At 29.9% G+C, this 17,651-nt stretch overlaps 2 protein-coding genes across 2 annotated transcripts; both read right to left on the reverse strand.

Annotated features, from left to right (window-relative positions):
- Positions 1 to 731: 731 nt before the first annotated feature.
- Positions 732 to 6,172, reverse strand: LOC108484622 (mitochondrial phosphate carrier protein 3, mitochondrial-like). The gene is made up of 6 exons (XM_017788480.2): positions 5,712 to 6,172; positions 3,979 to 4,340; positions 3,219 to 3,262; positions 2,919 to 3,133; positions 1,940 to 2,064; positions 732 to 1,036 (listed from the first exon to the last, which is right to left on the reverse strand). The coding sequence occupies exons 1-6, from the start codon at positions 6,015 to 6,017 to the stop codon at positions 988 to 990; spliced, it is 1,101 nt and encodes a 366-aa protein (XP_017643969.1). The 5' UTR covers positions 6,018 to 6,172; the 3' UTR covers positions 732 to 987.
- A 2,884-nt stretch (positions 6,173 to 9,056) lies between these two features.
- Positions 9,057 to 13,904, reverse strand: LOC108450453 (chaperone protein ClpC1, chloroplastic). Its single transcript, XM_017748089.2, has 10 exons — positions 13,637 to 13,904; positions 12,503 to 13,075; positions 12,294 to 12,409; positions 12,078 to 12,197; positions 11,808 to 11,993; positions 11,436 to 11,651; positions 10,994 to 11,211; positions 10,826 to 10,901; positions 10,651 to 10,740; positions 9,057 to 10,530 (listed from the first exon to the last, which is right to left on the reverse strand). Exons 2-10 carry the CDS (start codon positions 13,059 to 13,061, stop codon positions 9,349 to 9,351), a joined length of 2,763 nt encoding a protein of 920 aa, XP_017603578.1. The 5' UTR covers positions 13,062 to 13,075; positions 13,637 to 13,904; the 3' UTR covers positions 9,057 to 9,348.
- Positions 13,905 to 17,651: the final 3,747 nt, after the last annotated feature.

Below are 17,651 nucleotides of genomic sequence, written 5' to 3' on the forward strand. Positions count from 1 at the left end.
ATTATGTATTTGAATATGTCACAAGGTTTGAAATGCATAAAATATTGTTATGTTATAGTCTATTTGTGTATTTACATATGATAAATGTTTTGAATGGTTTGTTCCATGAAACTAACTTATATGTTGAATGGTAATGATAGAAATGGACTTGTATCTTAAGGTTAGTTATTGAATTGAATGAGAATTTTGATGAATTGATTGGGCTGAAACATTTAAGGTGGTTTATGAAGCATTGAAAATGTGTTTTTTTTTTATAAAGCAGGTTGAAAGTGAATTTGGCCAATTGGTTAGGCCATTTTGAATAGGTACCAATTTAGACCATTTAGAAATAAATGGTCACATCATGACGTCAAACCCTTGTCGCCACGACGAGCTTAGTTAATATGTTGCATCACGACAAGGAACCCCCGAAATCGCAACATCAATCCCAAATTTTGAAAATATTATAATTTGGTCCTAATTTGACATTGGGTTGCCAATAGAGCTTTCATAAGCTCGTGTAAGACTCAAGAATGATTGTATATCATATTATATGCATGTATTACTCATAATTAAATGTATAATGGTAGAAATTGAATATATTCAATCCTAATTGCTTTGGCAACGAATATAACATGTTGTAGCTCAAACTCGGTGATCGAATCAGGTATGGGGTGTTACATTTCTCTATCCCACTCCATTGTCATCCCTACCTTCGTGGATTCAATCAAATATAATCTTTAACAAGAGTATTTAAAAACAAAGTTCCAATCATCATTAATCATTTTCAAATTTTGGTTACAATCTTCAAAAGATTGACAAATAAATCATGTCTACAAAAGAATAGAATTTAGACGAAAGTGGCAACTAATACTAATTTTGTGGGCATTGATCAACCCCTATTATTTTTTGAATTTATTGATCAATCCTATTATTGCTCTATCAATAAAGGCAAAATTTCTAAACTGAAAAAAAGTAGGCATCTTGTTTGAAAAGAACAATACTTTTTCATGCCTTTGAAGTGGCAGGAGTAGGAGTAGCACCACCCGTGGTTGGCCTGCAAAATGTAAACCAAATTGAAGGTCATTTGATTTATTCAACATATAAATGAATTTCTTGGAGATAAAAAAGAGTTCAATTTATTTAAGCAAACTTAGAAAATAATTTCATTACTTTTTAAATAGACTTTTTTTTTATGTATACCCAGCAGTTAGGAAGAATATTTGGTTTTTTCAATCGATTCGATTGACTTTTTATTAAACTAACAACTTATCATAATCTCAAAAATCAACTCAATTGAACTAAAATTCAAGAACCGACGTAACTGAATCAACTTTAGGTTGATTTATTCGATCAATTAGCCAACTTTAATTACTCGACTTAATTATTGGGATTGAATATTATTTATTTATTTTATATATTATAAATTATAAATATATTATAAATAATTAAAATATATATTAAATTAAGTCTGTTTTTTTCATTTAGGTCAATTTGAAATTTAAAAAACCAATAACCAACCAAAACAATTAACAAAACCGAACCTTTATCTGAACAAACCTCCCAAACCGACTAAAACGATTGAATCAATTTTCTTAGTTTTAATCAGAAGTTGCTCTCTGCTACCAACAGTGGCGGAACTACGTTGGAGCCAGAGGGGGTTTGGTCCACAAAAGTTTTGAAAAATTTTGATTATGCTCCTTAAAATTTTTAAAGGTTTTAATTAGACCCCCAAAATTTTTAGAAATTTTAGTTTAGATTTCCAAAAGTTCTGGTTTTCTTTAATTCTTATGAAGCTCCTAAATTTTAAAGAAAATTTAATTAGATACCTAAAAATTTTTAAAAGTTTTAAATAGGTCCCTAAAATTCAATGACACTCGATTTGAACCATACTTTCAATTCTAAAACAAAATTTTGAGTTTGAAAGAATTGTAAAAAATTTGCAAGCAGAAGAACTTACAGGCCAACAAAAACTTTGAATGAATCATAGATTCCCCATTGCGTTCCAGTAAGGGTTCCAATCATGAAAATACGAAGAGGAAGGCCACGAGTTAAAAGACCCATTACTCCTAGCTTCTTCACCGCCTGCAATTAAAGTGAATATATATATGAAAACTAAAACAAAATCTGTATATACAATTTCAGACGTTCCTGTAGTAGGAGTAAGATTATATTTTTATCTTCTTTTATTTAAAAAATGAATAAATTAGTCCATGCATATTAGATCAAATAGCAAATTGGCTCAATCTATTAAAAATTTCATCCATTTCCACCTTTAAAAACTGATGTGGTTGACAGAGTAACTACCTCGTTACACGTAGCATGCCATGTTTACACCATGCTGACGTACAATAACAAATTTTTAATAGTAAAAATAGATGAAATTTTTAATAAAAAAAACCAGTTTGCTCCTTGATGTATCGCACAATGACTAATTTGAGTAAAAGTACCATAGAAGCCCTTGTACTAGGAGTTAGATTGCATTTTACCTCCTTTACTCAAAAAAATGAGCGAATTAGTCCTTATTTATTAGATTAAAGAGCAAACCAATCCTTTCGATTAAAATTTTTATCCAATTCTAGTGTTAAAAACTAGCGTGGCTGACAGAATAACTAAATAGTTACACATGGCATGACATGTGTACTTCCTTCTGAGATATAGGGACCAGTTTTTAATAGTAGAAATGAATGTAACTTTTAACAGAATGACCAAACTACTCTTTGATCTAATGTACAATGATTAATTTATTCATTTTTTTAGTAAATGAGGCAAAATGCAATCAAACTCTTAAGACAAGGGTCTCCATGGTATTTTTATTAATTAATTCGCCCATAACTTTTAGTAGAGAGCAAAATGCAATCCGACTCTTATCGCCATGATACTTTTACCAATTTCAAGAAAAAAAAAAAGGATGAAGGATATTTTTTTATTACACTTACATCGCCAACAGTTGCCCCTTTAGCATTATTGAGAAAAGAAACAAGGTTGTCTGCAGGATGTGATACAACAGCACATAAAACACCAGCAATGTAACCACCACCAAAGCTCACCCCTAGTTGTAATGCTGTGCTGCACTCTTGTTTGGGTGTTGGGATAGAATACTTGTAGATTAGCTCAACAATTGTTTCAAATGATGCAAATTTCATCATTGTATCTGCAAAATTTTATATATACATATATATTAAATACTAACACCAGAGTTTCGAAAAACATGAAAGGGATGATAATATATGACTTACATGGAATTTGTCGTCCCCAAAGAGGAACAAGGCCTTTGTATAACCTATACAAACAAGAAGAGAGATTATATATAGTGTGACATTTTCATGCAATAAAATAAAAACAAAATCTATTATATAAATTAGATTTGTGCAATAATAGGATTATCCATCTAAACTATAAAAAGTGGATCTATTTTCCCATTTTATAAATTTATATCATTATGTATAATACTAATATAAATCATTGGATGAGATTGAATCAAATTTGAGGTTGGAGAGAAATGTTATTTAAATTGGATTTGACTGAAAATTGGTTGGTATATTAATTTGAACAAAGAGATTAGATCAGTTTTAGAACCAACCACTCATAATCGGGGTTGAAGTGCGAACTACTAACTGACAAAAAAAAAGTAGTTAAACCAATTTTTTTATGTTTTTAGCTCAAATTAATGGGTCAAAACAGGGAAAAAAAGCCCAATTGACCCAATCCATCCAAATACTTATTAAATGATTTAAAATGAAGGAAAAATGAAAATGAAAAACCAACCCTAAATCGGAGTGGATAATTGTTGTTTATTTCATTATTATTTATTTGCCTTTTTTATAATTTTTTTTCCTATTTTTTATTTTTTTCAGAATTTTTTTTATGATTAGATTAACTATCAAACGGAGAACTAATATCATGATTGGTTTGACCATTGATTCTATTCAAAAATACCACCAATAAGTGTAATATTAAAATCCAAATAAATAAAGGTGCATTTTATGGACGTCATACCCGGCAACACCTTCAGCTTTGAGGATCTTTGGTAATCCATCAGATAGACCTCGAGCGAAACCAGGCTGAGTTTGCACACGAACTTTGACAGCTTCCATGGGGCAAAGAGCGACGTCGGCGATCAACTCGGCCGACGCAGAACCAGCAAGATAAATGAGGGTCTTGTATTTGGCAGCATACTCGGGACCGACGATATCGGAATAGTACTTCTTGAAGAACTCATAGAAACCGTATTTGAAAGCACCTTGAGCACTATAACCAACAAGTGTAGGTGCCCATCCCTTGAATAAACCTTTAGCTCCTTGTTCTTTAACCAATACTCCAAACCCTGATGTTATGCTCTTGTATTTTGTTGGATCAATCTGGGGATTTCATCACCATTCCTATTAGCCATGTTGCTTCAAATTTTATATTTACATACATCTAATGTGTATTCAAACACATACAAAACACTGACACTCGAATTCAAGTAGGAGTATTTATACATAAGTTATATTTTTTTAAGTTTGGCTTGAACATTATTCAATTATTTTTGAAGTTTTTTTTTTGTGTAAACTATATTAATAGTCACTCAACTATAAGGATTTTTTTATCCTCAATTATGAAAAGTTACAAATTAGTCACTCTATTATTAAAAGAATCAAATAAAACTAAATTGAAATAGAGTTAATATTTACTATTGTCAATATGTATAAAACTTTTACGGTTTTGTATATAAAATCTTTTATTTGAAATTGAATTACAATTGAAAAATAATAATTTCCAAAATATTTTTGTAAAGTAAATGTTAATTTTATTATAATTTGGACTTACTTGATTCATTTTAATAATATAGGAACTAAATTAATTTATTTAAAATAATATATATTATGTGCACTTTTGTATTGACCACATGATATTAAAATATTGGCAGCAGCCATGGGATGAAAAAGAAAAGACTGGTCGTATACGCCACATATTCAACCATTTTTTCTATATTTAAAAATTATAATTCAAAAAAAAAGAGGACAAAACACGTTTCAATGTCCAAAAAGTTGTTCCAAACCTTGAGGACCCAACAAAATCAAACCCTTGAATCCCAAGAAATTTTGAAACATTATTACCAGTTGAAAAGTCAACACGTTAATCCATAATTGTCAACATAGCCTGATTCATGCATCATCAACAACCAAAGACCAATAAAAAAACACATTTATAATATTATCTATGTTTAATAATTCAATTATTATATATTATAATATTTTTCTTATATTCATAAAAAAATAATAAGTGATTTAATTTACCTAAACTTAAGATCAAGCATGGTTTTAAGCGTTAATCCCTCATTTCTTTTTGAATTAGGGGAATATTCAGAAAGTACCAAGCAATACTAAAATATATTGTACAAATGAGCGAGCTGGAATGTAAATTTATTATTTTAATAGATTATATTTTTTATTTTTTAAGATTAAATTAAAATTTTATTAAAAGGTTAAAGTACAAATTTAACATCTATTAACTTAAAATTTTATAAACTTTAAAAACAAAAATTAAATTTTCCTAATATAGAGAGATGAGCCCTTATTGTCCTCAACATTGCTCCTACTTAAAAGACAATATTGTTAAAAAGAATAGTCACGAATTTTAAAAAAATTATTTTTTATAAACAGTAAAATGGATATAAAAAATACATTGATCCTAAAAAAAAAAAAACACTATACGAAAGTTGGGTGAAGAAATTAAGAAAGCATTACCTGCATATTACACTTGACAATGTCGAGAGGCGTGACGGCGGTGTGAGTAATGCCGCAACACAACATCCCGCCAACCGTACATGCGGCATAAAAAGCTGGGGAGAACAACTCTATTTTTCCCTCCTTTGGCGATGGTACCACAACTCTACTCGCTCTCCCCCCTACATCACCCAATGAAATGAACGGGGTTCGATGTTCAGCTTTCATCAAAGACGGCTCCAAATTGAAGAGACGTTTGCTCAAGGAAGGAGTGGAATAGAGGAAAGTAGGAAGAAGAGATTGCCTAGAATTATCGGAAATCGCCATTGTTTTCTTAGGGTATAGCTATAATTTGTTTGTTGGGATCAAGTTGAAATTGCAAACACAAAAAAAAAAAAACACACATATATATATGTAAGCAAGAATATATATATATACACACATATATGCATTTATGGTTCAAAATATACAAGCCATTGCATATTTGCTTTCGCACATTGTGGGAGACTTTTCAACTTGGGAAGTCGTTTAGCAATTGGCAACCTTTTTTAATTGTGTCAAATTATGGTTTTAAGCTACTATTATTAATATTATATACCTTAATCCCAACCTTAATTTCATATTTCAAATGACATAAACAATTTTAGGTTTCAAATTTTTAAAAAGAATTTTGGTGAAAGTTTTATGAAAACTTATATTAAGAGTCAGATGGTATTTTATTCTCTCTACTTAAAAAAAAAAGTAAATTAGTTCTTGTGCATTAGAAATTTTATCCTTTTTTGCTGTTAAAAATCGATCTATGTACGTTAGCATAAGGTACACGTGACATGTCATGTATCACTGTCTGGTTATTCCATCAGCCACGTCAATTTTTAATAGTATAAATGGATGAATTTTTTAATAGAAATGATCAATTTGCTCTTAGATCTAACGTACAATAACCAATTGGCTCATTTTTTCAGTAGAGTGAGCAAAATACAATTTGACTTCTAGTATAAAGTCTCTATGATACTTTTGCCAAAAAATTCACATCAATTGACTTAGAGACTTAAGTTATGTCAAATCAAAGTACAGTGGTACCAATAAATGTTGAGTGTAGTGGTAAGGCACATTACACTCTCAATAAGAAAATAATGTTTGAATCTTAGTGACGACATTATTAAAAGGAGCAACCCGAACATGAAAAATATATAAAAGAATACAATGCATAATCCTTGAAATAATCAAATTGAGTATAATAGAATCTTAAGTATTTGAAACTCCAATATAAAGGAGGCCTAAATTTAGAGATTAAATTCAAAATTAAAATTTATGGTTAGCTTAAAGCTTCCTTTCTCTTACCACCGATGATATAATATTTTTAAATTTAATCACTATATTTTTATTTTTAAAATTTTAGTTTTTATTTTATTTTTAGATTTTAAAATTTAAGTTTAATTATTAATATTATTAAATTTTTATGTGATATTTTAAAATTTTAAAAAATCATTTAGTAACAATATAACTAAAAAATGATGTTGTAATGAACCTAAATTTAACAAAATAATCTTAATAGAATGAACAGTTGAATCAATTTTAAAATATAAAAATAGAGTAACTAAATTCTAAATTTCTGAAGAATACAATAATTTATTGCATATTTTAACTTTACTATTTTCATTAACTATTACTAGTATTATACCTTAATCTCAATCAATAACATTGTTAAAAATTCTAAAATTTAGTAAAAATAACGATTTTGATATTTTAAATGATATAGAGATTTTCGAATTTTGAGTTTTAAAAAGAATTTCACATTCAGTTGACTAATAGAAGAAATAATATAAGAATTAAATTATTTCAAATCAAAGTATAATGACTATCTTTTAAATTGAGTATAATACAAGGACTAAAACTAGAATTTAAGCATTTGAAATTCCAGAAAGTATTGACTCAGTCCGGTTGTAGGCTTTGAATCCGCCATGGCAGCAATAAAGGCATCATCAAGTGGTTCTTCCCATCCTTCTACTTTGGACGAGACGTTTAAGAAAAGATTCGAGATATTTTTTTGTTGGGATAATATAATTTTTTATTTTTTGAACTTGATAATTAAATTAATTTTTATTTTTGGTCTTTGAATTTGATTTTGTTAATATTTGATGATGTTATCAATGTTCTTGGAACATGATTACATTGATCGGTTAAACCGATTAGATCAAGAATCAATCGATATATTGATCTAAATAAAAAAATTTGAACAGATCGAATCAAAAATTGTTCGAAATCAATAAAAATAAAAGATTGAGACAAAAATCAATTTAACAGGTTGAACCAATTTAATATTTTTTAACATTTCTAATTTTATAAAATTTTAATTATTTATTTAATTATTATTAATCTAATAATTAAACTTAAATCACCAAACCGATTAAACAAAAAACGAATGATAAGAAATGCAGAATTACTCATCACCATACTACAACGACAATATGTTAAATAAGCTAAAATATAATGTTTTACAGTTTAAAATATAAAATATTTTTTTCATCACTATTGCAATTATGAGTACGAAGCCATGGGCGGACAGGGCCTTGCCCCATGGCTAAATGACATAATTTTAAACCTAGCCCTTTTCAACAGTTAAAAATTCAATTTAAACTTTTTATAGCTCCAAAATTACCGTCTTAAAATTAAATAATTCAATTTAAATTATTTTAAATCTAAAAATATTATTATTTAATGTCACCCTAACGTAAAATTTTTAACTTCAATTTTAGTGTTAAATCCAAACTCATATAACATATGAATTATGTTCAGATTCATACGCATGTTAGGTTATCTCTTGGTTAGAACCTTTTTATAACATAGCTTCCTTTCTCTTAGAAGCAAGGAAAACATGTATTGTATGTTTTATATTAGTAAAATTTTATTATTAATTTTTGTATTTTGCGAAATTTATGGATTTAAATTATAAACTTTAACTTAATCTTTATCTTTATATTTTTTAAATTTTAAAATTTTAATCCTTTAAATTTTAAAATTTCAATCCTCAATAGCAATAGCAATTGTTTATGTATCACTAATTTATTATTTTTACATATTATTAAAAAAAGAATTTCATTAATGAATTAATGGCTAACATTTGAGTTAAGACTAAAGCTCCAAAATATTAAATTTATAATGACTTAAAATCTAATTGAAAAATATAAACCAAATCTACAACCGTACTAAAAAACAATTGACTAACAAAATAAATTTAATTTAATTCGAGAAGTACAGGTACTAAACTTGGTCTAAATGTTGACAAGGTTGTAAACATGAACCATTAGAGAAGCAGCTAAAAAACATTTTGATTCATCATTCATGTACAGAAGTAAAGGAATCACATTTTGAACAAATTTAAACTTTTTTTATTGTGAAATAAACTAAGCAAAACAGCACTACCAACCACCATCCTCGTTGAAAGCCTACTCCAACTATGCATGCACAAATTCAGTGTTAAAAGATTTACAGTTTCAACACTTCCAAATGCAAAAAGCAACTAATGGCTTCCAATTCAACTGCCCAACTAGTCCTTCCAACAAAACAGACTTCATAATAGTATAGCCAGTTCAATCAAAAGGAGAAGAAAAAGAAAAAAGAGGGTACAAAACAACATATCTAGAGTGGCTTATGTGGTTTACACAACTGGAATCGGATCGGTCAATGACTCGGAAGTGCCACTGCTACCATTGAGAACCGTGACATTTCCATCAGAGTCAACATCTACAATTACTGAATCACCTTCCTTGATTTCCCTTGCAAGCATCTTCTCAGCCATGCTGTCTTCCAGAAGTCTCATTATGGCTCTTCTTAAAGGCCTTGCTCCGTAACTTGGGTTGTACCCTTCTTCCACCACCCTTTCTCTAAACCTTTCGGTCACTTGGAGCTCAATTTCTTTGCTTTTAAGCCTGTCAAACACTTCTTTGAGCATTATATCGGCAATTTCCTTCACTTCTAACTTGGTGAGTTGCCTGAAAACAATCATCTCGTCCAATCTGTTCAAAAATTCCGGCCTGAAATATTGCTTCAGTTCTTCTGTCACCAGGCTCTTTATTCTATTGTAACTACTGTCTTTCTCATCATAATCGAGATCAAATCCAATTCGCCGTCCACCCTTTTCGATCACACTGCTTCCGACGTTTGATGTCATTATCAGGAGTGTATTCTTGAAATCGACAGTTCTTCCTTTACTATCTGTAAGCCTTCCGTCCTCGAGGATCTGAAGCATCATGTTGAAAACATCAGGATGGGCTTTCTCAATCTCATCGAAAAGTACTACGGTGTATGGTCGCCTCCTAACAGCCTCAGTTAGCTGACCACCCTCAGTGTACCCAACATACCCAGGGGGTGAACCGATCAGCTTGGACACTGTGTGCCTTTCCATGAACTCACTCATATCAAGTCGGATCATGGCTTCTTCAGAGCCAAAGTAGTAAGCAGCTAGTGCCTTTGCTAGTTCCGATTTTCCCACACCAGTTGGTCCAGAGAAGATAAAGCTGGCAATTGGCCGGTTGGGGTTCTTGAGACCAACACGAGCACGTCGAATAGCACGGCTAATGGCTTTGACAGCTTCATCCTGACCAATGACTCGCTTATGAAGGGTCTCTTCCATTTTAAGTAGGCGATCAGATTCATCAGTTGATACTTTCTCGACAGGAATACCAGTCCATGAAGAGACTATATGCTGAATGTCGACTTCAGTCACTACAGGCCCTCCATCCCCTGCCTCCGCCTCTGCCTTATTCATCTCCTTGTCTTTCTCTTGGATTGCAGTGATCTGAGCCCTGAGTTCAATTTCCCGATCACGTAATTCCCCAGCCTGTTTATGCCAAACCCACAACATAAAAAGCAAGAGTTAGGACCTGGGGGAGGACCATTGATCCACCCTCCGAAGGAAATCAGCAAAAAAGGCCCCAAGAAACTCGAAATAATTCTGTACCTTCTCAAAGTCCTGGCTGCGAACTGCTTCGTTCTTCGACTTTGTGATCTGCCGGAGCTCTTTCTCAAGCTCTCTAGCTTCCTCAGGGAGCTGTATCAACAATGTCATGAAAATGAACTTGAGAAGGAAAAGCATGCAAGAGTCACTTCATGACTAGGTTATTATACAAGCATACCTGTGCATGACGAAGGCGAACACGAGATCCAGCTTCATCAATCAAGTCAATTGCTTTATCAGGCAGAAAACGATCACTGAAGCATACAGAAACCGAAATGAGAAACAAAAAGGGAACTCCAGATTCAATGACTATAAAGGAACTCCATGAAATAAGATGACCGTGTACCTGATGTACTGGTATGAAAGCTGTGCGGCAGAGATTAAGGCCTCATCTGTGTAACGAAGCTTGTGGTGAATCTCGTAACGCTCTCGTAAACCTTTCAAAATCTGTATAGTTTCATCAACAGATGGTTCGGGCACTTTAACTGGCTGGAAACGCCTTTCCAAAGCTGGGTCTTTCTCAATATGCTTTCGGTATTCATCAAGTGTGGTAGCTCCAATACACTACATCAATTCAAGTAAAAGTGTAAACGATACTATAATTTCAACAGTAGTAGAAATTCAACATGCATTTCTTACACCTAACTAGAAAATTCCAATAAACAGCAAAAGCAGACCGCACATAACTCAAATTAGAAGCCGGATATAAAAATTAACTAGTCTCTAAACGATTATAGTATTTAGTGAAACCGTCAATAGAAGTCTTAAGTGTGTCGATAGCAGTGTACCTGCAATTCACCTCTTGCAAGAGCAGGCTTCAAGATATTGGCAGCATCAATCGCACCTTCAGCTGCTCCAGCTCCAATCAAAGTGTGCACCTCATCAATAAACAATATTATCTCATCACTTTGCTTGATTTCCTCCATTAGCTTCTTCAACCTCTCCTCAAACTCACCACGATATTTTGTTCCGGCAACAAGAAGACCCATATCAAGAGTTATAACCTGATAAGAAAACCATAACAAATGCGTTGTTCTAATTGTTGTAAGATCAAGGAAATTCTAATCCGGAACACGCATTAAGAAAATTCAAAGTCAATTCCTTCAACCCTTTTGCTAAAATAGAATGTTTTTAATAGTAAAAAGAACATGTATATGCACCTTCTTGCCCTCAATAGTATCAGGAACATCACCAGTAGCAATTCGCTGGGCAAGGCCTTCTGCAATAGCAGTTTTTCCAACACCAGGTTCTCCAATAAGACACGGGTTGTTTTTGGTTCGTCTACCCAATATTTGGACAACTCGTTCGATTTGATCTTGCCTTCCAACAACAGGATCCAATTTACCCTAAAAATAGAAAATACTTTTTTAAAAACAAGCAAACATGAATACCAAAATGATAAAAAATGACAAATAAATAAAACCAATTACCTCTTCAGCTAACTTAGTCAAATTGGTTCCATATTCCTCAAGTGTTGGCATCTTTGTGTTACCAGTTGATCCACCGGTAACCACACTAACTTCGTTGCCCTCACCAACCATACGAATAACCTAGTCAATCAAATAGTAAAAATTTAACCCCAGTTAATTTTTAAAATATAAATAAAAAATTTTAAACAAGATAAAGTCAATAAAGGCATTTCTTGCCTGTGTGCGGATATTGCTTGGGTCAGCACCCAAATTCTCAAGAACACGTGCTGCTACACCTTCACCTTCACGAAGCAACCCCAGAAGCAGATGCTCTGATCCAATGTAATTATGGCCTGAAATGTTATAAAAATAAGCTTATATACCAGTTAATCAAAGTAAATTCAACAAGTAATTTAAAAGCTGCTGTAAATTATCTATAAAGATACCAAGTTGGCGAGCTTCTTCTAACGAGAGTTCCAAAACACGTTTAGCACGAGGTGTAAATGGAATTTCCACAGCAACAAAACCACTTCCCCTTCCAATTATCTTCTCCACTTCAACTCGCGCATCTTTAAGATTGATTCCCATGGATTTAAGAACTTTTGCAGCAATGCCAGTACCTTCACCAATAAGACCCAACAAAATTTGCTCTGTACCGACAAAGTTATGGCCAAGTCGCCTAGCTTCCTCTTGAGCAAGCATGATTACTTTAATTGCTTTTTCAGTAAAGCGTTCAAACATGGCTTTAGGCACACACCTACTTCCCCTTCCACGTTGAGACGAGATTGAAATCGCAACCTTGGAATGGAAATCTTGGTCAACTCTAACCATATTATCCAAAGAAGCTGAGCCCCGCAACCCAGAGAAACTATTTATCCTCAATCCAGGTGTTCGTAAACTAGACATCATTTTGACAGACCTTTTCGATTTCCCAGTGGATCGACCATGACTTCGACTCGTAACTAGAGAAGGAACAATAGTCGACTGCGCCAGAACTTTAGCCATCACTCCTAAACTATCTGCGATAAGACAAAGACTAATTAAATTAAATAACCCCCAAACAAACAAAACAACACTTGCATTCTTCAAAAATATTGCAAATCATTAACCAACAATAAGAGATTTGGAAGAACAGTCACAAATAAATGAAGGTTCACATATGTAATCTCAAAATCAACTAAAAATGGAAACAATTTACCAAGAAAAGGGATAATTAACAGTTCTTACACCACTGAGTTAAGCACTTCTAGCAAATCATAAATTCATCAACCCAAAACAATATATCCAGAGCTAATCCATTAGCAATCATTACTATTATCATAACCCATAGAAGGAACTTATACAAAATGTCAACAGGTGGGCTACTCACCTTATCCATTACCAATCACCAAGTCTTTTTGGGTTTTACAATAAAGAAATCAAGAAAGAGAATCAATTAAAACCCAAACCAACCAAAACCCTAAAATCAAATTTTTCTTTATTCAAACAAAAAAAACCCACGAAACTAAAACCAAAATCCAAACCATCAAAGCATAAGAAAAGCATAAAAAATTAAACCTCAAGAAAGTTCCATAACTCACCGAAAAGAAAGAGGGTGAAATTGAATAGAGAGTGAAATGGACAGTAAAATATACTAAAAAGGGGTCTTTTCTTTTGGGAATTGCAGAGAGAAGAGACCCTATTTTTACCCTTTTTTTGTTCTTTTAAACTGATAGTAGGAATGGTCGGCCGAAGAGCAAATAAAGAGGATAGATGTGGCTTATATTAACACGCTCTCTCTCTCTCTCTCTCTTTGATAATTCTCTACGTCGACAATCTATCATCTTCTATCGACTTCTCCGCCATTTGATTTACACTTGTTTAGATTTTTGTGGTTTAAGATGATATTTTTACTAGATTATCGATTTTCTGTTTAATCAATTCAATTATAAATTTACTTGTATATAAATAAATAAATTTAAATTTTTTATAAAAATCATAAAAGAAATTTAATAAATACAAGTAAATTATGAAATAGTATTTGATGCATTACTCTCAAGAGAATTTTAAACTCCACCAAAGGAGAAAATATAATAAAATATTTTAAAAAATACATGACCGTTTTTGAAGAACACTTCTAAAATAAATAAAAATGTACACTACTATTATATCAAATGCTAACCAAATTATAATAAAAACATAATCATTCAATTTTTTTTATAAACTATAACAATAAAATCAATTATTTAAAATAATTTGACCCAATCTTCGCAAAGTTAGAATATTTTTTGGACAGAGTGAGATTGAATTAATATTTTTATAAAGTTAAAATATGTGTTGGAAACCACATATATCTTTGTAGCTTTTAAAAGATTAAATTAAAATTTTATAAATTTTAAGGGCTAAAAGCATAATTTTCCTCCATTCCAATCTTGTTTTGATAATTATGCTAACATATTTTGTAAAAGTTAATTACAAAATATAATTATATTGTTGGATAAAAATATATGTTGAGTTTTGAAAATTATTTATTATTTACCTTAATATTATTAATATAATATTTTATATTATTGTAATAATTTTGAATTAAAAGATAAATACGAATATGAATATGAAGCAATTTGTTAAAATATATTTTTATTAAAAAATCAACTAAATTTTGTATCACTAAAATTTTAACATATGTGTCAAATACATTAAAAATGAGAAAATTTTTCAAAGAAATTACAAATTTCAAGATAATTTTATATTTTAATTTCATAATTCATAATTTAATCTAAATTACTAATATGTTAATTATTTCTGTTAAAATACCAACATGAAATCAGATAGAAAAATCTAATTTTATTTTGTTTTGTTTTAAATAAGAAATTAGCATAAAATCTCATCTAATCTCAAAATTGAGGTCAATCTTTTTTTATATCTTAGTGCTAAAAACAACAAAAATAAATATTTATTAATATATTTATATTTATTATGTATATAATTTTTCGAACATATAAAAATAATCATTAATTATTTAAATTTTATATTGCTATAAGTATATAAATTAAATATTAGTTTTAGATATACAGACAAAAACACCGCTTAAAATCTAACAGCCTTTACATTCGTTGCTTTTACGGTACGTCAATACAAAAAATCTCAGTCCCATTCTTGTCCCTAGATATTTTCTTTGTTTGACTTGTTTGCCCTTTGTTACTCTGTTTTTATTGGTTTATATCTTTTAGTGCAATTTGAAAAAGAAAAAGGTTTAATGTTGAAATTGTGCCCAATATTTCAGGGGTTGCTTACGTAATAACAAAACCTTTCAAAATGGTTATTTAAATGTCTAATCTTTATACAAACGGTCAAATGAAGATCAAACTTATCCAAACAGCCATCTTAAAAATATTAAATAAGGACTTCTTAAATGTCGTATATCATGTTTCAAATTATGTTAAGATTACTTTTTTTTTTCTTTTCAAGTAATATCTTATTAAAACGTTATGTGTTTTATTCTAAACGCGTCAATATTTACATAACTTTTTTTACAAATTAGACTAAAGTGCGTAAAAAACCCTTATTTGAACACATTTAACCATTTTAAAAAATTTTACCTTTACTTGAGCAATATATAACCCAAAAAAAAAAAGCATGATTTTTAATATTATTATATTATTATATGCAATTATAGCTGACTTTTTTTTTTAAAAAATTATTAAATAATATATTAAAAATATTTAATAATACAATTTATTTGATGTTATTGTCAACAAGTTTGAAGAAAGCATTTGTAATTGCCAGTTTTCATCTTCTACAGAAGTGTTGGAAGTATGCAAGACTGAGAGACAATAAGTAAAGGACAATTTGCGCAAACACACCAAATATTGTTTATGCAATTTGATGAATACAACTGAGAAAATTCATTAATTTAACCCAATCAATCCTAAAATTATTGTATCATTATAGAAACTTCTTGCTCTCAAATAATTTCCTACTAAAGGCAGCAAATACTCACCACAAGTGATAAAGTAATCTCAGAAATGTATCAAAGAAAGAAAAACTCCTTAAAAAGGAGAATATGTAATTGATGAATTAATGATTTATTCATATCAGTTAATGAATAGAAGGGACTCAAATACTAAAACAGAAATACAAAAAAAATCACATATAATTGAAGAATTAATGATTTATGTTGGGGGTTTTGATATGTTGGTTCCATGTTCTGCCAGAACGAGAATGAATTTTCTGTTTGGACTATGAGTTGTTTCGGCTCTATCAGTGCTTGATGTTTTTCTGGTTTGCTAAGGAGTGTTTGACAAAACAATTATTGGTTTTCGGCTAGCATTCTTCAACAAATGTAGTTTGAAGTGAAGACAATACTTATCATTAGTATTATTTGTATAGAGAGTTTTAGGGCAATTAGAAGATTAATTTATGAAAAATTTTATTTGATAAATACTCAAAATAATTAATGAGATAATTTTAACTTTTAAATTTGAGTTTAAAACCTATCAAAACTCTGTTTGATGGACTCTTGTATTAGCTTATAAATAAATTGTTTGTGGCATTATTTAAGATGCGATTTTTTAGTGTCTTTGTTGATAGTTTTGTTGTGTTCTTGTGGTTATTTTTTTTTTTTTGTGTAAAGATAGATTGGGTTTAAACTAATATATAGGTGATCTAGATGATTGTTGAATCTAACCATTCAGTGGACTACATTAACACACATTGCATGCTATATTTCCTTACTTTGCTCTTTGCGCTACTTTCCATTTAACTTTTCTGTTCGTTTTTATTTAATCAACAATTGGATTGAACTATTTTTCAAGTGCAAATTGAAGGTTTCCTTTTTATCTATGTTTCAAAGAAAAGTTTATTGAATAGAAGAGGCTGAATTGAAGAAGTAGATATAGAGTAAATGTGTACATAAACTTTTATCTATTTATCATTTTTAATCTTAAGTGATTTTTATTGCAGACTACTAAACACTCTTAAAAATTAAATCATTTAAAATTTAATTCTTAACCAATTCAATCTTTTTTGTTTGGTTATCAAATAAGTTCTTAAATATAAAAAAAAAATAAGAAAATGTTGATTGAACCATGAGTGAAATGACCAAGAGCCACATATCAAGTCTTCTGTCTCAAGTCAATTGTTAAAGCTTTGTTTAGTATTATTTTTCAAAAGTATTTTTAAACTATAAACAATACTAAACAAATAACTTTTGAAGTCAAAATTGTTTCAAATAATGTTTTTTGCTTTTGCATTTGAAAAAAAAACCACTTTTTGAGTCAAATGAAAATTTAACCTCATTTTATAATTCAATGTATTTTACTTGATATTTATATGGGATATATAATTATTTCCTTATTAAAATTTGTTTCAAATATATAATATGATATTAGATTTTACTATACTTACAATGTGGGTGATAGAAAATATAATATTGAAATTATTTTGTGCAAAAATTAATTAATAATTAAGTTAGAGGTAAAATGATAAAGTATTTATGGTTAAACTTCTTTTTAAGTTTGGGTCAATCCTTAGATATTGCATTTTTATTTTTTTCTTAAAAAAACTAAAATATTATTATTTTAATATTTAATTCCTTATTAAAATAGATTTTTAAGT

The sequence above is a fragment of the Gossypium arboreum genome, chromosome 7 (assembly GCF_025698485.1).
Source record: "Gossypium arboreum isolate Shixiya-1 chromosome 7, ASM2569848v2, whole genome shotgun sequence".
Taxonomy (NCBI): Eukaryota; Viridiplantae; Streptophyta; class Magnoliopsida; order Malvales; family Malvaceae; genus Gossypium; species Gossypium arboreum.

Coding starts and splice junctions, on each gene's coding strand:
- LOC108450453 (XM_017748089.2), bottom strand. CDS start 13,061: ATGGCTAAAGTTCTGGCGCAGTCGACTATTGTTCCTTCTCTAGTTACG. Junction 11,994..12,077: donor TGACTAAGTTAGCTGAAGAG/GTAATTGGTTTT, acceptor TTCTATTTTTAG/GGTAAATTGGATCCTGTTGT. Junction 11,652..11,807: donor ATACTATTGAGGGCAAGAAG/GTGCATATACAT, acceptor TTTTCTTATCAG/GTTATAACTCTTGATATGGG.
- LOC108484622 (XM_017788480.2), bottom strand. CDS start 6,017: ATGGCGATTTCCGATAATTCTAGGCAATCTCTTCTTCCTACTTTCCTC. Junction 4,341..5,711: donor TTGTCAAGTGTAATATGCAG/GTAATGCTTTCT, acceptor TGAAATCCCCAG/ATTGATCCAACAAAATACAA. Junction 1,037..1,939: donor TTCAAAGTTTTTGTTGGCCT/GTAAGTTCTTCT, acceptor TACATTTTGCAG/GCCAACCACGGGTGGTGCTA.